The 23,014-nt window shown below is 38.0% G+C and overlaps 1 protein-coding gene and 1 non-coding gene across 4 annotated transcripts; both read right to left on the reverse strand.

Moving 5' to 3' along the window:
• Positions 1–983: 983 nt before the first annotated feature.
• Positions 984–22,015, reverse strand: LOC112465399. Of its 3 annotated transcripts, none has more exons than XM_025032930.1 (6): positions 21,813–22,015; positions 4,786–4,855; positions 3,448–4,158; positions 2,885–3,128; positions 2,711–2,801; positions 984–2,481 (listed from the first exon to the last, which is right to left on the reverse strand). In XM_025032930.1, the coding sequence occupies exons 2-6, from the start codon at positions 4,835–4,837 to the stop codon at positions 2,371–2,373; spliced, it is 1,209 nt and encodes a 402-aa protein (XP_024888698.1). In that variant the 5' UTR covers positions 4,838–4,855; positions 21,813–22,015; the 3' UTR covers positions 984–2,370. The 3 variants fall into 3 exon arrangements, with proteins under 3 accessions (XP_024888698.1, XP_024888696.1, XP_024888697.1); XM_025032928.1 differs by lacking the exon at positions 21,813–22,015 and adding an exon at positions 12,102–12,194; XM_025032929.1 differs by lacking the exon at positions 21,813–22,015 and adding an exon at positions 4,987–5,078.
• Trnar-acg lies at positions 18,450–18,522 on the reverse strand. The gene has a single exon. It is a non-coding gene; the product is annotated as a tRNA-Arg (tRNA).
• Positions 22,016–23,014: the final 999 nt, after the last annotated feature.

The following is a 23,014-nucleotide window of genomic DNA, read 5'->3' on the forward strand; positions in this document are numbered from 1 at the left end:
CCAGATTTAGGGCACGAACGAGCTCGCGAAAAGAAGCTAAGTAGAACGTTGCGTTGCGTCGCTTTGTCTTTGAGTCCGCCGGCACCACCGTGCCGTAACGTTTTCGGCCGAGCGTTCGGACAAAGAAAGCGCGGACGGTGCGTATCAAGTTTCGATTTCTTTGCTCACAAGCAACGAAGCTTGCGGAGTCACTTAGTGCCTGCCTTTTACGTACTAGCGTAACTCACAATGTCAGATACTTCTAACACTGCCCTGTGAATACGATAAAACGATATAATTCGGGACGACAACACTCTTGGTATAGTAACGAGAAACGTAGACCGAATTCTTGGAGCAGCTAAAACTCCAATTGACCAGAATCTATGATAAAATTTTATTATTATTGTACAGTATTAATCATTTTTTAGTTTTACCAATTGTTAAGAAGCAGGTATTTTGCCGAGTGTGTAATGATATAAGATATATACAAATAATGATAGAAGATATGTACAAATTCGGATTTTGTCGGATCGATAGAGTATGATGACGATTGCCGCGGAATAGTATTGCTGTTGAAAAAATTCGGTCAGACGTTTCCCGGAGATCGAAGGACCACCGCGATAGTCAGGAAAATGTTGACTGTGGGTTTCCAATGCCACTGTCCTGTCTTCGCGGCGTGGACAGTGCGAGTCGTTTAGTCGAGGTAAACAACGGAAAATGAAAATCAATCACGAAGGAGGACAAGGACGGACTGGTAGTGGGATCCTAGTACGCATGTGTCTAGTCTCGGAAAATAAACTCTGCATTACTTTCATTTATAAAATACGATTCTTTTTTTGTGCTGGCGCAAATGTACGTACTAACGAAATAAATTGTTTATATGGTAGACCGTTTTTCAATTTTGGATCCCTATTTCTCGACGATGCTTCCTATACCTAAGATGTTTCTACGAAGAACAGTGATTGAATCACACAGACCCTGACAATTATAAATCCAGCCTTTAGTATTAGGTTTAATGCTTTTATTTAAATAAATTTTTTGGAACAAATATTACGCTTATATTACACACACGCTCTATCGTAAAATAACCATTGTAAATCTAAATTCGTAAAAATTTCCGGGCATCTGTCCAATTGTTAATTCAAGTCGAAACAATTGGATCACAAATTGAGGATAAAGATCACGGATAAAGGAAGGGACGCCGGCGGGAATGTGTATGATACATGAACGTGTTTATTCACAACCGTTACCATAAACGAGCCAAAGATAATTTTACACATATTAAACACTACGATCTATCACAATGGATTCTCTGTTTTTCTTCCCTCCCCTTCGTTTCGGATGTATAGAAATATATCTGGGTAAATGCTAACGCTACTTAAAATTAATCACGCCTGACTCGACGCGACGGCAGATTTCCACATCTATACATAAAACGTTACGTAATGGTATGTATGTACATAGATAGGTACAAGCTAGGATTTCTCGTAATGGAAAACGTGAATCAATATTTCTGCTGGATATGTCATAAAGGCGTAAAGCTAGATCTACGTACGATTTGGTCCGATCTTCCGTAAATCCGATCCTCGAAAATATTTAAGCTATCTGGTTAAGCGACTGTCAATATGGCCGAGCTAATCACCACAATTGTAATGTAATTTCAAAGTGAAACTGTAGAAGACACCGGCATTCAAATCCAAGGTTAAAAACCATTAGTAAGTACAACATTGTACGTACGAGTTTCCAATTCGTATTATTGGAAGCATTGTACTATAAATACTCCTAGAGATATTATTTCAATATCTTTATTAAATTAATTGTTCTTTTAGTTCAGCGAATGCTCTAGCTATGGACTAATATAGCCTTATTTGTACTTCTTACTTCTCTAGAATAATGTTATTATATTAATTTAATAATAAAGTACATCGATTTTCATTTTTATTGCACTATATTGTTAATGGAAATATTCAAGGATAATCCTGCCACTTCCCGCCTAAGCGCGACTTCGCCAGTCGCTTTGCGCCGTAGAAAAATATAGGAACGATGGAAGTGACGTAAATCAACACGTCGCGAGATAACGTTTACAGATACGCGCCGTCTCGCAATTTTGATCTATAATTCTTTACGTCGTACGGAGTAATAACGTCCAAGGTAGCTAACGTCCGATCCCAGCCCATCAAGACTGATTAACAACTCTCGTACAAATGCTGCATATTCTCATCGCCTCCGGATGTACGCCGGGCAACGAAACTTCCTGCACTAGATAACTAGAATACGGCTGTCTCGGACGTGTAAGTACTATTGCTCAAGCAGAGAAACTTGCTCGTGTTCTTCACCGTCGGAAATGCTGAACGTCTCGATTCTCTTTCCGGGTTGGGTTATCTTCTTTTGTCATAGCTTCGTATGCTTCACACTGTCCGTCCAGTAATTCTGTATTGTCATTGCCTCTAACGAATTTAGGAACGAGTCGTTATCCAAACTATACATTTCCTCCGAGTTATCCTGCAAATAAACAAGGAATACTTTTATAATATTTTTTAATTAACCAAGTAAACCAAAATTTCATTAATTTTTAATCTTTTAACTGGCCTCTAATAGAAAAAATTTTAAAAAATTCAACGTCTCTTTAAGTACATAAAATAGTTGTGTTCTTTATAAGTAGTTATTTGAATTATTAATTTAAAAAATTCCGTTGAATACATTAAATATTTATGTATGTAATAATACTAACGCGAATAGTGGAATCATCGATATAACCGGAGCTATCGGGATTGCTGCATTTATCACTGTTCAATGTTTGCGGAGGGTTCAAGTACTTGCGCCTGAAAAAAAGGGAGTTAATGAATGAACGCATTAGCGAACGCAGGTATAATTAAGTACACATTACGAGCTCACGACGCATTACCTGTATATAATAAATCCGAGACTACCCATTGTACTGAGCAGGGCCACAGTCGCTAAACAACTGCCTGTAATAGCAGCTATACCCGCGGCGGATGTCGTCGAGCCATGCTCAGTATTTTCGCGGTTATTACCAGTGTCGTTATAATCGGGGGGCTGATTGTCTCCTTGCACTTGATCTCTCTGGAAGTGCTGCGGAATGAAAGTGTTCCTTGCTCTGCTCAAACGAGTGGACTCGCTCACGCCAACTGCACATTTGTTTCACGCGATCATTATAAACAGTTTAAAGTCTCTTTCTCTTATTATCGTTAAATCGTAACCAAGTTAGTTCTTTTGCGTCTACTAATTTTTCTATTGTTTGCTAAAATAATAAATTTAATTAGAAACTAGAGCAGAATTAGTAAGCGTGTATAAGAAAGGAGGTCAATGTCAGCATCGTGAAAACAGACGTTAATTAAAATACAATGCTACTTTCTTATCTCGCGCGAGATAACACCGTGACCATTAATTGTCTGCGAGATCATTTTTATTTTTATTCGCTGTAACACAGTCCTCTTTAAAGTTTACCTTCGAGGATAGGTGCCGCCGTGGCGAAATGCTGCGTCTGAGACACTTCCTCGTCGATCTCGACCTCGTCCTCGGATCGATTGAACGTCCTGATCGCGGCGTTACCAGCGGCCCCGGCCGCGGACAAAGACGTCACGAAGGAGGACCTCGTTCGGTTCAGCGTCAGATCAACCTTCGACATTTCTTCTTGAAGAGGTAGCACGGTGAGATCCTCGACTTCCTCGAAGCTGACGTTCCTGCTGGCGACGCTAGACTGGTTTCTCTCCTCCTGCTCGTACTTCGGTCTACCCGACGACTTGTTCGTCGTCAGGATCCACGTGATTTTGCTGTCCTTCTTCGTGGTCGAGTTCCTGATCCTCTCGTTCTCCCCGGCGCGCTGCGATGCCGTCGTGCCGAGCGGCTCGACGTTGGAGATATTACCGCGAAAACTTAGCTCGACCGTTTCGTGGACGCTCGTCCCAGAGACGGTACCTCTACGTTCCAACAGCAACGAAGCGACAGTGGTGACGGATTGTTGCCTGTCAGGCACCACGGCCGTATTCGTCTGTGGATAAAGACCGATAGCCTTGGCGATGCGAAAACTCGGCCTGGTTGACTTCGACGTACGATAGATATCTTCGATCTCGATCGACGAAGACGTCACTCTTGAGGACGGTTGAGACTGGTTGACGGGATCCGATGTGGTAGACGGTAAAGGACTCCCAAGAATTACTGAAGAAGAAAGTCAGAATATGATCGTTAAGTGAAGAGGAATTATTAAATCGTATAATGTGTAAATGCTTCCTTCTCTTGCGAGTTTCAACTGAGAATCAATAACATATTACGCGAAAAATTAAATGTAAAAGCTTTGTGCTAGTTGATTCTTCTTGAGAATTTAATTAAATATCATCTTTCTATACCGTTACTTAATTCATAATTATTAAGTCTCTTAGTAATTAAATTTACATTAAAATTATTTAAACTGCGACTAATTATAAAACATTTAAATACATATAAATATAAACTATAATAAAATGTTAACAATTAGGATTACATTTCTAGATTATTTCAATGATAAATAAGCTATCTAACAAAACTTGGATTTATCTGCTTCTTGATTTCATCATATTGCAATCGTATTCAACTGTCTAAAGTGACCTAATTAAACCTTAAGACATTCAAAAGTCGCCCGAGTCTTTTTATTGATCTTAACAGAGTTAATGGAAGACAGTTAAAGGAAAACTAAAATAGAAGATAGTTAAAGATAGTTAAGTTGACTATTAGCGCTGATAAGGAAAAATCTTACTGTGTTAAGGTGTGTTATTTAACAAAAAAGAAAACAAATTGATGATGACTCACCAAGAAATTGCGCGGTAACCCAGAACCAGTGCATCCACCAATGTAGCGTCATCGCGTCATCTGGATGTATCTGCAAATACGAAGGCATCTGTATGTATCAACACGCCTATGTGTACCGAATATCATACAAACATACAAATATATAACATATATGTGACTAATCATACAAACAATTCAAATATATATTAAACATCATTATACATTTCTATCTCTAACGAATTCCTAAGCGCGGATAAACGAACGGCCGATGTTGGTCGCTTCGCAATCTCGTTTGTTCTGAGAGAAGGTAATGTTAAGAGCCGGTGAGTAATCTACGACCAATCGTGTTGCTTAATCATAAAATCCATGAGTCATTGAGGAATTTTAAAACCAATACCGGCGGTTCCAGCTTCTAGGTATACGACGGATAGTCAGATAATCGGGTAAAACACGGAAAGAATGGTTTTGCTGAAATATATAAAAGTTAGGCTAGATACAGATCTGAAAATAACTATATTGAACCATCTGAACAATTAGATTTGGACGCTCAAGACGGTTGCCTAGAATGTCAAAACTTCTTGTAGCATTATCATCACGTTTAAGCGTTCTATATATTTATTTTGACGATCCGACATAATTATCTTAAGATTTGTATCTTAATTAATCGGAATTAATCTGCATCCGTATCTAACTTTTATGTACTTCAGCAAAACTGTTCTTTCCGAAAAGGAATTTTGAAGTATCTTTGACACACGCCTGTTGTCGTACAATCATTTTGGGATCGAAGATACAAATCAAGATTTTTTTTTAACAATTTTATGAAGTCCGAACGCAGACAGGTGTCTTCCGTCCATCGAGATTTCGGAGAAAGTAAGAAGCTTTTTTTCATAATTCCAAACCGGTTCAGAATACCTGCTTAAAATCAACTTCGCGGCTACGCCGCCACTTGTCGAATTTTCGAGTACGCACTGGTAATTTTCGTGCCGAATAACGCAAGATGCAAGATTGAAATTACGATGGACCGGTGCCGCCGGCTGACTGGCGGGTTGAACGCAGGTGCTTGTACGCAATCTCAAGTGCCTACAGCCAGCATCCACAGCGTTAAAAATGAGCCTCCGGCGCATCTGGTCTGTTTGATAAATTTAAACGCATTTGCGACTGCACGGGAAGTGATAAGTCGCGGCAAATGTAGCGTGAAACAATTTATACACATATACAAAATCGGAATCTTGGTAAAAAAAATACTGTATAATATATCGTGTTTAATGCACAGATCATATGTATACGGTGCAAATCTTTTAAGAGTATAAATGCATTAATCATTATACTTTACATTTTACAAGGTAGCTTTCTTTATAAAATTCTATGATCTTAAGAAATTTTTGTAGACACATCATAGAATATTAAAAAGATTTGTTTTTATAAAGAGAAATATTCTGCATAATATACATAATATATGTTAAGAGACGTAGCGTATATTTTACTAATTTATTTTAGAATATTAACGACTTTATTAATTTACTTGGAATATTAATGACATATATGTAATAATTAAGTTAATAATATGGTAAAACATCCGTAGTGCGTTTATTTATTTGCCGATCTACGAAGCCTCGTGCGCACAAAATGTGGCGGAAAGATGCGATCGTTAAACAGCAGAATATAGTGCGACGGTCATGCTCTGTTGACCGTAACCAGTTGCAACTTGCTACGTGACACGAATAGGATATCGCGGCGGTACTTAAAGATCAAACGTCGCAATTTTTCAATTTTATCGCTGGAAAAAAGAACGAATTCGCACGAACCAGTATGTAGATTACAATTCAGAGCAAAAATCCCATCGAAATATTGATCGAAACTTCATTTGAAGTTGATTAAAGATAACACTTTGCTATTAATATTAATTGCTATTAATATATCTATTACTATACCAACACAATAAATCCTCCAGTTCTTAACGTTGCAAAAATTCGTAATTATGATTTCAAAAAAATTGGAAATTTGCAAGTCTTGAAATTTCGAAATATATCAAAGTTAATATAAATATAATTAAATATATATGTTTACGTATAAAAATGTATTATTTTTTCTTTCTCTAAATTAATTAATTAATAAATATAAATTAAAATGTAAAATTAATTCTTCATACATATTGCAAACATAATAGCAAATGCCATAAGCAGATAGAGTTGCGGCTGATTCTCGCATATGAATGATAAAAATCTGAACATTTTCCTGTACTTTCAGAGACTGTGCGACCGGACAACTCTGCTTCCTTGGACAAAATAATTACTGAATTAAGGAGCATGGAGAGTGAGACACACTCGTCCGTGTACAGTTAGTCATGCTCTCTCGGTTGTAACCGGTCGCACCTTTGCACGGATACAGCTCGGTAATGAATTGAAGTCTGGAAGGAAAAGGCACGATGCGGAGGACGTCGCGCGCAATTTTCCCACCGGTAAGTAATCCGGACTTAATAAAGACGGCTGGAACAAAAGGCGCAACGGCCGAACCGCGCCTGTTTCCCTGGCGACAAAAGGTCCACCTCATTGACAACTCCGCACCCTCCGCGTGACTTCATTCACGGACCGGAAACGCGGTCCCGCACGTCGTAACGCGTACGGAAGGACACGCAGGGACGCAGCTAGAAATTTTCGGCTGTTCCCTGAGACACGCATTCTCAAGAGACGAGTAAAAAAAAAAGAAGAACTGTTACTTCGTAACAAAAACTGTTAATTACGAAAATACTTAAAATATGTATATACATCCGCTTAAAAATACTTGTTAATTTTTGTCGATGTTTGATATATGATTTGTTTAACGCCACGTTCCGTGACTTGAATGTCGATCCATGTTAGAATCATTTTCAGCGCACGGACGACACTTCTCACGCTTGTTTCCGCGAAACTGCGGTTTATCCTTACGGATGACGGTAATCGCGTGCGACGCTGTTACAAACCGCTGGTTTCTGTAAATAAGGTACGTCCGCGTTTTTGCTGGTAAATATTGGTTTATGAATTTCATGCGGATTACATGCGGATTACATACAATTTTCATGCAGATCCGATTTAACCCGATTGAAGCCGCGTTACGCCGCGTTCCATTTCGTTTCGAGATCAAAAGAGATAACGAATAAGTGCTCCACTGGGTCGGCGCTAACGCGTCGATGATAAATAATGTTCCGTACGAAACAATTAGAACGTGGTGCGCTTCGCGAACGCGATCCCGGTTAATGCGCCGCAAGGTATGAAATTGCGCGCAAAGCGCATGCAGAGAGAAAAAAAAATGCGCTGCATTTCGCGCGTTACGTAATTTCGCTTCCGCGTGCTGAGCCTCGCCCCACTTCGTTTTCAGAACGGAAGAAGGATGCGCAACGCGCCCAATTATAAACGCGCTAATAATCCTGCTGCTAGCTGTATTACTATACCGCTGATCGATTGCATGCAAACGTCTTTAACATTGAAAACAAAAATTCAGAACGGAAGCCCCATTCTCTAAGTGTATTTCGGTGTTCCAGTGTCTTTGCAAAGATTTAAAGGCTTAATACCAAAGGGGGCTTCCATCATAAAATAATTTTTTAAATATAAAACGAAATAGCGAATTAAAGAGACGTTTACTTCCCCGTATAGGCTACGTTTCGTTCCACTTGGTTTTCAGACCAAGGAGATAATTGATTTAATGAATTCGCTTCTATCGCGTGTTGCTTTACATATATACTCTCCGTGAAAGCTCGTGAAAAAAAATTGGCCGTTTCGCGATTCGCGCAGTAACGTGCAGCTGGAGAGTTCAATGACCGTCGCGTATAAAGTTCCTCGAACTTCCAGAGACAACGGGTTTAATACGTAAGTTAACAACATTCTCGTAAAATTTCTAATTTCTTTATTGCATGCATCGTTTCCATCTGCGTACTTTATCATACTCGTATAGTTTTCTATGCATTCGCAGATCTTTATCTCTTTTTATTTCGCACGCCACTGAGAGGCTGCAATGCAATTTATTATCTATATTCTATGATATCACGCCGCACGATGTCGAATTACAGCATCGAGTCACGTAGCCATGGCAATCAACGTGCTAAATTGCGACCTTCGTGCCTTTTTGCCGCAATTTGCATAAATCTTGACTCTGACGTCTCCATAAAACGACTAAAAAAATGGAGCGCGTTATATTCTTAATAATAATTAATCGCATTGTTTAAATGTAACAAGAGACTTCACACGTAAAAGTTTTGACGTTCGGGTTCGTTAAATCGATTGCAGATCGGATATAGAATGCTTAGTAAAAAGTGAGAGAGAAGTGCGCGACAGGATACAATCATTGGAGCATGAAGTAGAAATGTACATCGCTTCTTAATCATACAGCACGATCTCCGGAAAGACCGCGATAAAAACCAACGATAAAAGCCAGTGCTGAGTGGAAACTCGTTTCTTTGCACTTGATTCACTTTTCCCAAGCGAAGGTTAATCTTGAATTTAATACGAGAATACTTGAGTTGCAACGTTTAACGTCAACATTTTTAGGAAAAAGAACGACGGCCAAAAACTAAACCATTCTCTACAACTTCATAAAAAACTAATCTTAAAATCTTTTCTTAAATTGTTAAAAAGAGGTGTAGAAACTTTATATTGAAAACAGGATAGCCTTGAACTTATTACACCACGTTGTTAAGCTGGTCTATATTATAAATTTTTTTATGCAGTGTGTAATATTCAATAAATCTGAGATTCTTTTACGCAAGACATTTCTAAGAAACTTCCCGTTTGCGGTGGACAAAGATATTATTACGATACGCTTCTTGCAATCGTAGATTGTCTATTCATAGAAATTTTCAACATCGTGTTTCGCTCGAAATGCATCGAGGAGGAGAGAGGTGCATTCGAGTCGTCGATGAGATTAACGCTCGTGATGAGGAGGCGAAGTGGGGCTAACGAGGACACTAAAGCGAATCGCGATTTACCGCCAAGCCTCATCGTGCTGCCGAGTGCCCGAATGAACGCGAATTATCGAGCGCATTAGCGCAACCGCCGACGAAACTAATGGCCGTGAACCGATTATTCGGATCTTTCTCTCTGTTTTTCTGCCATTGTTGATGGAGCGATATGCGTCGATCTACAAAAGGATCCATTTCCGCGGCTCTAATGGCGCTAACTAAACTCCTGGATTAAAGGTCGTTTGTTACTTCGATTTTTCGACCTAATATGCTGGCAGACTAACGGCTCGTGTACTTAAGCTGATTTTTTGTAAGCTCGCCTTCGCGAACTTTATTCTATACGTATTGTCCACGGAGTCCACTATTGAAGACCCCCAGGGTGGTGTCACGTACGAACAATCTTATTTCGGTTTTCACATTTATCGGACGTCGTTTGTCACGTCCACTCTGTAACTGCGCTGCAAAAGTTTTATCGCGACTCTTTTCTGTCGGTGCAGCGATAAAGAACATTCGTACTATGTTACGTATAACGCGTGGCATATATTTACAACGCTCGCAACATGCGAATTTGTAAAGTACAAAAGAAATATAAAAAAATAAAAAAATAATACAATATTTATTATGGCACTGAAATTATGACGGATTGGGATCGGCACCGTGACATATTTACCACTAATAATTAATCTTTTCTATAATTCTCAAACTTATTTCTCAATAAATACCGTGATGTTCTCAAAAGAATACTCTAAAAAAGACATGTATTTTCATTTTTTAATAAAACATAATTTTACCTACAATAAAAATTCGTTAATTTTGACTTTGTTTTAAGGCTTGTCAAACGTATGTAACCCCTTAATTTAACTAGATCAGTGTTTCTTCACGAACACGAACTTGTGAAAAAATTTAAATTAAAATTCAGTCAAGCCGAAAATAACCAGCGCAATGGTACGCAGCCGAGCAGAAAGAATGAAATCACGCGTTAAACAAACGTCAGTCTTTCTAAGTGAATTTAGGCGGCAATAGAGCAGCGACAGCCAGATCGTCTCCGATATTATATCCACAATATGAACTTTCACACACACTCTCCGATAGCAATCTTTCCTCCGGTGAAGTTTCACTGTATTTCCAAATGCGCGATGCACATTGTGGGATGCACATGCAATGAGATCGCTTTTCTGTCCAATTAATCTTACATAAAAGTGATATCACACGTGAGAACCTCGCCCGCTAAGTAGGTGAATTCACAATTTAAAGTCTACGTAAAAGCGTAAAATTTGCATAGCAAAAAGTAAAGACAATGGTGCATAGTACACATTTTTGTAGGACAATTTCATCGTCTCTCAATTCTTCGACGAGAAAATATTTAATCAACGAGGCGAGAAAGAAAATCGAATACAATTTATAGGATTTCATCTATTTTATCGATGTATACGTTATGCAAATTTCTTGCAAACTGCATTTCACGATGACATTTTTAAGAGAATTGATGATTATCCAAATATGATTAAAAATTGTCAAAAATGATTAAAATTGATCAAATATGATTAATATAGTCAAAAACTGACATGGAATTATAGATAAATATATAAATATTATTTTAAAATATATATATCTGGACAGAGATAAAACATATCCATTATTCATAGGATTTACATGATGCCAAAGAATTATCTGGAAACACAGATTCATTTAACACGTAAATTATATTATGACGCGCGAATATTTTTTTTCTCAAATTGAATAATCCTGCGATACTCGCGCTTTTGAGCGTCTCTTTCATAATATGGTTTCAACTAAGCTGAGCAGGCCTATTAAATGTATATACACTATTACTCGATATACAACTTTTCCAATCATATATTCACACGTGAAGTGAATAGATAGTGAAGTACAAAAATAAGATAATATTCAATAGTAATTTAATTCTGTCGTATAGAGCGGTCAAATGATAACTTCCGTTTAAAGAATTATCAAATAAAATTAAAATGCAATACTATTAAATTTTACTATAAATTTACAATTTTATTTTTATCTAAATTTTTCTTTTTTTCTCTTTTTATTTTCGTAAAATAAATAATGCAGTTAAATAATATACCGTTCAGGTAAAAATTCAGATAAGGATTAACAGAATCGCATTCTAATTTTATTATTACAAAAATTATTAATGTAATTAAATAATATGCCAATTCCTTCTGTTAGTACGTCGATTTTGTTCTGAATTCTGCGAAAACTGGCCCCTCGATTCCATTATACCGCTATACATCGCGAAACTTGCTCGTTACTCGTCGGGGAATTATATCAGCGTGACGATCGTGAGGTATTACGATGGAAATCTTCCTCGACGCAAGAGGTTTCTATGGTGCGCAGATTTTCAGACTATCTGACCTATTCTTCGTAACAATTTTACCTGCCGTGAAACATATTCTTGGAGCCCATTGTCTTCCACGTACATATTCGCTATCGCAACATGTTCGCCATGGAGAGCGACATCGTTCCCGGAGCGATTGGTGTCACTTGTCACTTCTTATGTTTTTCTCCTCGTCAAGCAACACACAAAAATAATTTTAACCCATTGACTGCGTTTTCTTCCGTCGCTTCACCGGTCAGCAATTTGATAACAATAAATATTATTTCCATAAAACGTCACGAAAAGCGTGCGAGACTGAAAACGCGAGCGTCTAGGGGTGATTTTTACAGCCCAGCAGTCGAAAATATGAAGCTCATGTCACGGTAATTTTAATGTGCTTCTTTCGTTTTTTAAATATTTTTTTGGTTTCTCTTTACTTTTTTCAAAAAATATTGAATGAATCTATATACATACTAACATACTAATAAATTATAGAATAATTAAAAATATGTGATATGTAATTAATAACAGTAACTTTTAATTAGAGTTTAGAAATCACTCCAGGTATAATCACTATTTATGCGCAAAAAAAAAAAAATTAGGCGCCCGTTTCCGGGTTACAGATTATTTCATGACTACTTTCAAAAATACCTGTTGAAATGGTCGTATTTCAAGTGTCTACATTTAATCGAGCGTACTTTAGAAATTTATATATTGGTTGTTGTAAATTTAGTTTGTAGAAATACAAATCCATGGAAGGATTCATACAAAAATGATAAACTGAGACGGTAGCATTTATTTGCCACATTGTCGACACTGCAGACGCTCGTACAAATACTTTTGCGGATTAAACTCGCTCGTGAAAAGAAGGAAGTAAAGATGAAATCTTTATCGACGATCGAAAGTTTGGATGAGTTCATCCGAATGGCAATTATACTCGTATATATATCGACCCCGCGCGAAAGTGGAACTCAGAAAAGCAGAAATTGGCCGTGCGCGGTACGAGCCTTTCTCGTAAACTCAAACATTTAATTTGTGTCGCTCACGATGACCGAATTGCATCTACTACGTACTAAGTTATCAGTGATGATTACGATTCGTAATCATAATTTATCGTGCTGTTATCTATTTAATCTAATCGATTGCTTCGGTCTATTGATTCAGAACGTCAGTAACGCTCGTCCTATTTTAGAGAGTATTATATACCTAGTTAATTACACTAGAGAGAGAAAAAAGAAAAAAAGAGAGGGGGAAGAGCTTAATTGGTATTAAATGTGAAATAAGCTAGCAGAGTATAATAACGTATTATGACACGCCATTCCCTTTGACATGCTATCAATTATCTCACTCCGATATGTATCTCCTTGTGATATATTTACAGACTTCATTAACATAATTGCATTTATAGGAAACAATTTTGTGACTGAAATAATATCGGGGATAATCTTGATTGCTAATATAGTTCCGACTAAAAGTTCGAAGGTATACAAACCAATCGAAAAATCACCAGAGGGACCATAGTTTCTATCTCAAATCTCGTTAAACGTATCCATTGTACTAAATTGAACAATATTATTCTGTAAAACACAGCGCACTTCGATTGTGATTTGTACGTATAACGCGAACAGATGGGTATATTTAACAGATACGATAAAAGTGATACGCCAGCTATCACTTGCCACTTGGAAAGCATGAAAAGCAATCGTGATGTCAATTTACTCGCGAATATGATTTTTATCATGGAGGCATTGTGTCTGTACATAACATACATTGTTTGAATATTGCATAGTACGATAATAAACGCTGTCTACATGCAACGTGCATTGTTTGAATATTGCACCGGTTATTAACGTATCGAAAGCCGAAGATATATTAAAAGAGGTAATTAAATAGATTACCACGATTAAAAGTATAAAAGTGTTTTTTGCAAATATTTTTTATAATAAATATGTTACGACATTATATGAAAATAACTGTGTGGGCGCACCGTAAATGGCATCTTTGTTGAAAAAAAAGTAGCTCCTAATTGATCAAAGAATAACGTACGAGGCGTTTGATTCTACATAAAGATTTGACGCTAAATTGATTCTACATAAAGTCCCCGTAAGAACGTTTTACGAGACATTCAATATATACAGCGCGCAGCGTACCCTATCAGCAGCTGCGATATGTCTTGTATGTACAATTAAAGATCGCTATTACCGGTTATCATTACTTAACCGACGTTTAAGTGATATTAGCTGACGCATCGGTTTGTTAACTCGACGACACGGCAGGCGCACAATTCCAAAGAAATACTTCGCGTTAGACGCGAAAGAAATCATCATAGAAGGAAACTAAACTATATGGAAGGAAAAAAAGATAGCTGGGCACGTAGTCCGTCCGTACTGCGTGTACTCACGAATTTCTAACCCCCCCCTCACGCGGGGAGGGATAATAAGTTGTAACGCATATACTATTTATGAGAGCGAAAGTCTCGTCTGCAGCTACACCAGTCACGCATGCGTTGTTGCAAAACCGGCGAAAGTAAAGATTCGCTTTCATATAGTCGCGTTTATTGTAAATCCGTCTCGCGGGTGCGATATAATCTAATTATAAAATTATAATGTAAAAAAAGAATGTTGTTGGTAAAATGGTATGTAGCGGTCGAACATAAATTAGCGACGCCTGCGACACGCCGAACCTTCGCAGTTGTTGCCTGTTCTGTTTCAATTCAGTCATTATGCTGTAACTGATTTAACGAGAACTTTCCAAAGTAGGCTATTGAAAAGTTTGCATGTTAATTTTCAACAATAGATAATAATTGCCACCACGTAATTACGTAACACATAACACAATAAATTAATTGCTTCAACGAAAGAGCTTTCAAAATGGTTTCTGTAATATGCTCGTGCGCAGTAGCCTCAAATAACTTTATATCTAAAATGCAGAGTAAATAATAAGCAATAAAGTGTTGATATAAAACAAATGTGATCCAAATTATTAATTCTTTTAAATAATTGTAACGCGAAAACTTGTAAATAATATTGTATTGTTGCATTCACTTATTACATTGTTAAATTCGTAAATTCTCAAATTATACTTCATTTGAGTCATTTCTATACCATATATAGGTCGCCACTGCTCCTACTTAATACTACTTAATTTTACTAACAATGTTAATTTAATTAAACCAAGGGAGTTAAAATACTGTTTTATGTTAAAATAATAAATTTCGACAAACACATGATAGTTAAAAATAACAAAACATTATTTAACTCATAATATTGATGTAAAATACATCCTTTAATATTTAACAATGTAATTTTCATTTATTTCACAATTTTAGATCACAATTCGTTTATTTTGTATTACGTCTGAAATTGTTTCTCCACGAGGCAGAATAAGATATATGTATTTCGGAGAGTCTGAGTGTGCATATGAACGGCGTTTCTCGTATATTAAATTACTTTTTGGTCACAAAAGTGAGATTTATTTTTAAAAAATTCCAAATCCGAATGCATAAAGAGCATAAAAAGCAGAGAATTGCGGGCCGTACGTGCTTGCGAGCGGCAGAGTGCCACACACATGGGGTCACACAACGGTCACCAAGCACGTGCAGGTACATATGAAGATTCGTTAAAGTGACATGGCACTACGAGGTCCCACTGTCGCAATTAGCACGACTCCGCGACACGTACGCGTTTCAGAGAAAAAAATTGCGGTTTTTCACTTGCAGAGTAGCGTCATCGCCGTGAACTCATTTCGTCGAGCATGATCACGAACGCGTTGATATAGAATTCGGCGAAAATTCCGAACTATTTTACCGCTTTGTATTCGCAAAATTCCATTGTTATCACTAAATCAATATAACTACACGTACACTCGTTATGTATATTCTCGCGATTATTTTCTGCGTGCGTATACGAAAAATCGTTAATTATTTTTCATTTTGTGCTGTTATAAATGATTCTTATAAAAATGTCACGGAAGGTAAGATACAGCGAGAGTTATGCAGAGAATTTCGCACGCCAGTGCGGCTAAATATATAAATCAACCTTACACCGACTTGGGGTCGTAATGCTCGACGAGCTACCCATTTAATAGGATTACTAGTTGCGCTTCTCTATAGGTCACGAAGCCCGTGATAGGTATCTTTTAATCAGCAGGACTACCTAGAGTACAAGTGCGCGTGTAACATATACGCTTTCATCGACGACGAAAATCAGCGATGCATCTCCCGCGCTCTAATGTACGCCAGACAACAGCGAATTTATAGCTGCTTAAGTAAAGCCTTCTCACGCGCGCTCGCGCGCGTTGTTATTTCGAAACGATAGGCGAGCAAGGGTACTATTATGAGAAAGAGAATGGCTGGCTTGTTCCTCCTCGACGGGCCGGTAACACGCGCCAATCTCCGTCGCGCGCGAAGAAAAGCCGAGAAGCCGAGATAAACGAAAGGAGCCGAAAGGAGGAAAGAATCGTTTCCTTTCTTGCAAACCGCGCCCGATAACATGACGCGGAAAAGAAACCGCCTTCGAGGAAACGATAAAATCACCGGATCTTGCATGAAAACTGTTTGCGAAAGAATTGAAAGAGTCCGGTAAATCAAGTTCGCTTGATGAAAGTCCGATAAAGTTTCAATACGCCTGCACGAAATTTTTATTCATAATATATGATATTACAATATGATACATTTTGTTTTATTTATTCGAGCTGCATTTGCGTCGTAATCCCATCCGGGTTGTTCACTCCTCGATAATAAAAAAATCAAAGTGACAGAAACGACAGACTTTTAGACGTTTTCTGTTATGTACTAAAATTAAAATAATGGGACAATATTGTAAAATTCGTTTATCATCGTTTTGCAGAAAGGGGTTCGCGCCATATTCACGCCCGCATAAGCTCGAGGTAATTCGACAAGAATAGGAAAGTGGTGACTCCTTTCACGTAACTACATTTTCTTGATTCATGAATGCAACACGGAGTTTCCTGATCAGTTGGTTCCGGACAATGCAGTTTATCCTTCGCGAACAAGAGCAGGTATTAACAAAGTAAATCATGGATCTCGGATTTGTTCCAGTCGTTCGCACGACTAGGAGCGGAGGAAATAGACGTTTCCGGTGCGGAAATTCGCGATCTTCGCGGCGGAAGTCCGAGGGAGACCGCAGACGACGTTGGCGAAACAGCTGAGATAATAATTATGTCACACAGATACTGCGAATCGAATACGAACGAGTGACGTTTCAGCAATATGCGAAATAAATATTCCAGTCTTCGATATTGATTTAAAAATAACTTTTTGCTAACAGAATTTTTATCTAAAATCTCAATTCTAATTTTAAAGTTTATGAGCTTCAAATGGGTAATCAATAACGTCAAAGAAATTCTTCGGAGACTCGATTCGGATTCTTTTCTGTCTGTGAAAATGATAACGTGTGTGTGTGTGCGCGCCAAGTGTTGTAAATTCAACAATGTAAACTCTGGCTTCTTATCCGAAGTATTGAAGGCGGAAATCTCAAGGCGTCACGGAGAAGAATTTATCTCGAAATACACTCGCGGTGGACGGTGCATGAGATGCGCCTTGAAGCGCGAAAAAAAAAGAAGAAAATGGACCCGCGCGCATCAGGTCGGCGCGTCCGGAACGCGAACTATTTCTGGACATTCCCCGGAGAATCCGTTGCGAAAAATTCGGTTCCTGGTTACACTTAGTTTAGCCGCGCGTCCCGATGTACCGATCGCCCTAAATGTAAAACCATCGGAAAACCGACAGTAGCGCGACTGCAATGTAATCTTTTTTTTAGGTACTGGCGGGTCGACAAAAAGTTCGCAGATCAATCTTCGAGTTTCATTAAACTTTTATCGCACTCTACAATCGCAAATGTTGTATCGGGGTTCAATTATAAAATTATCTTTGTGTACATGTTCTACGCGCGATTATTCTCGCAAGGTTCGCAGTCACGAATTTTATCGCAATATTAAACAAAAAAAATTTTTAACAATAACAAAATATGACGATTATTAAAAAATGGAATGTCCTTTCTATAAATTCATTGATGGAATAAAAAACTGTATGTGTCGTTTATATTACTTTACTTCGAACCGAAATTTCCATCAGTTGCAATAGTATCCGACTCAATTATAAACATCAATTATTTCGACGGACGATCGTGCGATCGATTTTAATTCTATAATATCGACTTTAATTGCAAAAAAATACCTCAATTATGAATTATGTGAAGTATGCGGTATCGATACGCGCACACGATATCGGCCTTCTGTTTTCCTGCATGCGATATATCGACGCAGCGTTCGGACACCGCGTATAACCGATACGTTGCGTAATCCTCGTCAACAATATACTCCGGCTTGTCAAGGTGCAATGAGTCACAAAAATATGTGATTGAACGGGAGAAAAAAAAAGATATACCCCGATCCTGCCAGGATTCGAACCTGGAATCTTCTGATCCGTAGTCAGACGCGTTATCCGTTGCGCCACAGGACCAATTGATTACCAAATAGTTTTAGATCACACATCTATGAGTGAAAATTGTGAAATGTAAACGAGAAATTGATTCTTTCAGTATTCGATATTGATATAACTGTAAAAAAAAATAACGTCACGAAGTAATAGTATCTTGTACTCGATGAGATACGAGGTTCTCTTTTTTTTATTGTATTTATGATATACTCTGTATTTATAATGTAACTATGTATTTATGATATCCTTTTTTTTATTATATTTATGATATATTTTATACATTATTTATTATAAAACTAAATATTTAAAACTATTTAAAATTTTTCGAGTTTCATGAATATTATGTAAATAAAAATAGGGTAGAATCGAAGTGAGATATATCCCAGTTTCCAAGAACACGACCTTCTTGAACGTCTTTACAGATTTTTTAATTACGATCGTTTAATAATTTAAATGTATTAACGCTTATAAAAATTTCAAACCTCACAACAATATATACCTGTTAATAAATTTTACATTATTCCTAATGTCGCTTATATAATCCCGAAAAAAGAAACGAACATAGCAAATAAATACAAAAATAAGAAACTGTAATAAAAATAAAGGATGGTCCAACCTCATAAAAAATAAATTAAAAAAAAAAAAATTCCTAATTAGCCTATCGTTTACATAAAATCCAAGACGATAAATACCTATAAGCATCCATTGCCACAGAGATTTTTGAATCAAATTATCGAATCGAATATTAAGGAAATAAGGATAATTTATCTACTTTTGTCTTCAAATAAAAATTTCGTAATAAAACATTCGATAGTTAGTTCGATTCTGTTTATCTGTGTGAGGTGCTCCTTGGATTCTAGAAAACATCTAGAAGAATGACGTTAGTTTCTAATTTCAACGGAGCGGCTCTCCACGCTGATAATTTCATTATACTCGTGCAATATGTTTCTGGCGCAAACACTCGTCTCACTCATCCGTAAATCACGGAACGCGTCCTTCTCTTCGTGAGAGGCGAATATTTCACGGACACGTTGAATTGCAGTCGCGCGTTTTTACGGCATATGCAGTATCATTCAGTCTTGATGACGGTATAGTCAATCGTGAAAAAATTCAACTAAAAATTCTACGCGTAGCATTCGTGTTTTTGAAGCTTCGCGAGGAAGCTTTTTCCCGTTCAATTAAATATCCGATCCTACCATACGTACTAGGGATTTGTCCATCAGATTTTCGAATCGTGCTGCGGTCAGAGTTGAGCCGTAAATTTTAAGATTACATCTACTATCTGGATTGTTTACGTATTGCTTACGTTATGTTTGCACGAATCTTTTAAATTATTCTAAATTGAGTGATTGATTAATTGATTGATTTCTTTGAACTGTATTTTTACAAACAATCTTACAAAGATAAAAAGCAGCTTTAGATGAGATTAGATTAGATGCATTTCAGTTTTGATTTATTTATTAACTGTACAGTGATATAAAAGATGCGTAATATTAATATAAAAATATTATTATTACGTTGATCTCTATGACTTTTTAAATGACAAAAAGCAGTATATCGTTTAATTCACCAGTTGCAACGCGCAATATGTATGTTAATTTTCTTCTTTCGCAGATATTTATTACGTTGATCTCTATGACTTTTTAAATGACAAAAAGCAATATATTGTTTAATTCACCAGTTGCAACACGCAATATGTATGTTAATTTTCTTCTTTCGCAGATATAAAATCAAAATCTTTCATTTTACTGTTATTACTGATTTCATAACTTAGATTTACACTTGAAAAAAACCAATCAATGGTAAAAACATCACGACAGCTATATGAAATAAAGATAGCCAGTTTGATCGAATGAAAAAAAAAGAAAAAAAAACACATTATTGTTAGTTACTTACTGGCGAAGCAAAGTCTCACGTTTGGTTAAAAATCTTTGAAACCATTGTTAATTTTTTCTAACATTCTAATAAAAATTGCATCTAAGTTAAATAATGGTGCTAAAAATAAAATTGCAAACAAAATACATAAATTTCCGATTATTATAATAAAATATAAATCTTCGACGAGCCTCTCCATAAAATATTCATTTACATAGATGACACGCGTTAAACATAGTTTACATTGTAAATGCACCACGTAGATGTAGATTCTTATCTTTTACACGTCCAACCCTCATGCCGATGTTAATTATCGACTGTAAATTAATCCGGACAAAAGCAGACTCTCTCGCCTACATCAAACCATCTAGATCGCTTGATTATTAAGAGGATAATGCGTCTCGACGCACTTCCGGGATGAATGCGCGGTACGGAGTTGTATACGCGGTATTGTTTCGCGACTCATCCTCGAGTAGGTATTCGACGGGCGACTCGAAGCGTGTCCCACACAAGTTTCCCGAAGTTCTCGATAACTGCGTTCGACGCGTGTCACGCTTTTTAACAAACGTCGAACACGTCGGCAAATCAATACGCGACGATGTGATTTCCAGATAAATCTCCCGGCACAATGGGGAGCGGGAGAGCCGAGAGCGTAAGCGCAATTTCAATATTTATAGGATATTTAACTCCCGATTATTTCCGTTTCACGTTAAAGTTTCAAATTGGAGCGAGAAGTCAAGGTAATGAATTGGAGCATTCGACATATAACGAGCTTTGCGAAAGAAACTGAATTGCGTCCGTAACTAATAATTATCTTCCGCAACATTTCAGCGCGGCATTTCCAGTCGCGCGCGTCATCGAGGAAAAAAAATTCAGGCTTGTCAAACTCAAAGATCACCTCTCATCCTCTCTTCAAGATAAACTTCCCACGTTACGTAGAAAATTGCTTATAAAATAGCGAAACTCTCTGAGAAATGGGGAAAAAGTCGGCTTTCTTTCCTTCTGTTTTTTTTCTCAAGTAATTTACTCCGGGAGGAAAAGTCCAACGCAACGGGGAAACTAGCGCGATTTCATAGTTCTACGACACACAATCGCGCTTTACGTAAGATATACGCGGGCGAAGCGCAGCGCGGAAACCTCGCTTTTCGCCACGCGCCGCGCGTGAGCGCGCGGAGTCGATAGGCGCGCCAGTATTTACGTCGGTGTGTCACGTTGACAGCGTCCAGCGAGCACGGCTGGCTCCGGAGTTCGTGCACGCTGCACGCTGTGGACATGACAGCGTGACGCAAAAACGTTTGCGCGATACCTGGATACCTCCCCTCGGCGAACGTGCCGCAACGCAACACGCAACCCCCCCGCCGCGCGCCGCGACAAAATACGCGAAAAGCGCGTATATATTCGACGCGCAAACGGCAAACGCTCGTCCGACGGACACTTACGATTAGCTGCGGGAGATCTCGCGCCTCGCTGTCACCCTGGTCGCTAATCGTCCCCCGAAGACAGAAGGGGTGCTCTGGACGAGACCGCGTTCGGCGTCTGGTTGAGAATCGAAAGGGGGGAAAAAATGCGCGACGGGCCTGCCGGCGCGCCGATCGTCGCTTCCGCGGTCGTCGCGATTGTCGACGCGCGTCACATGGATCACATTATCGCGTGCGTCCCGTTCAGAGAGACGCGAGAACGGCGGAAACGCACGCTACCATCCGCCGCGGACCGTCGTCACACTCGCCATTTTGATTTACACTGACGGCAACTGACCGAACTGACGGTTGTGTGTTGTGTTCCGGAGCGGGCGGCAAGGTGTCCTGCGCGACGCGCGACCTGCGCATGCGCGCGACAGGTGGCTGCCCGGGCGGGTATATCATACCCTTCCGCCCCCACCGATGCCACCACTGGCTGCGCGTCCGCAGGTGGCGGGCGGGAAGCGCGAATGCATCATATCGAATGTATTTATCTTACCGACGATGCTCGCGCGCAAGACTATACCAGGTTTGGCCTTTCAACTGGTCATAATGGTCAAAATTCGAAGTTTTCGACACCCACGCACTCATCTTGATAACACGCGATGCATTTATTATCGCTACGTAAAATGTAGCAATTAATTTTGATCTACGGAATCACAGTATAAAGAAATAATTTATTAAAAATGCATTTACAAATAATAATAATATATAAACTTATTATTTTTAAATAATGTCCAATACTGATTGCAATGGAATCTTAAAATGAAATTCATCTTATTGATCAGTTTTCTCGCATCCAGTTGAAGATAATATATCAGCTATTGTCGATAATATACCGATTTTACCCGTTTTCTAACTAATCAAGAATAGATAAATGCAAAGGGGAACAATATTTAATCTATTAGAATAATTTCGAATTTTATCAACTAAAAGTAGCAGGGCGAATTTGAGAATTAGGGAACATATACAAAAAATTAAATATTTTCTCTTAAAAGAGGTAGATATTTAAAAAACAACAATCGAAAGCAGTGACAACTATACAATAACTTGCATCACAGTTTTTGTTTTTTATGTTAATATGATCCATATCATATCAAATCTATCGCTACGTTTAGAACAGCAAAAATGTTGTAAAATGGAATATTCTAATTTACCATTCTGTATTATACTCACAAAAATAA

This window comes from Temnothorax curvispinosus, unplaced genomic scaffold (assembly GCF_003070985.1).
Source record: "Temnothorax curvispinosus isolate PA1 unplaced genomic scaffold, ASM307098v1 QBEX01015159.1, whole genome shotgun sequence".
NCBI lineage: Eukaryota > Metazoa > Arthropoda > Insecta > Hymenoptera > Formicidae > Temnothorax > Temnothorax curvispinosus.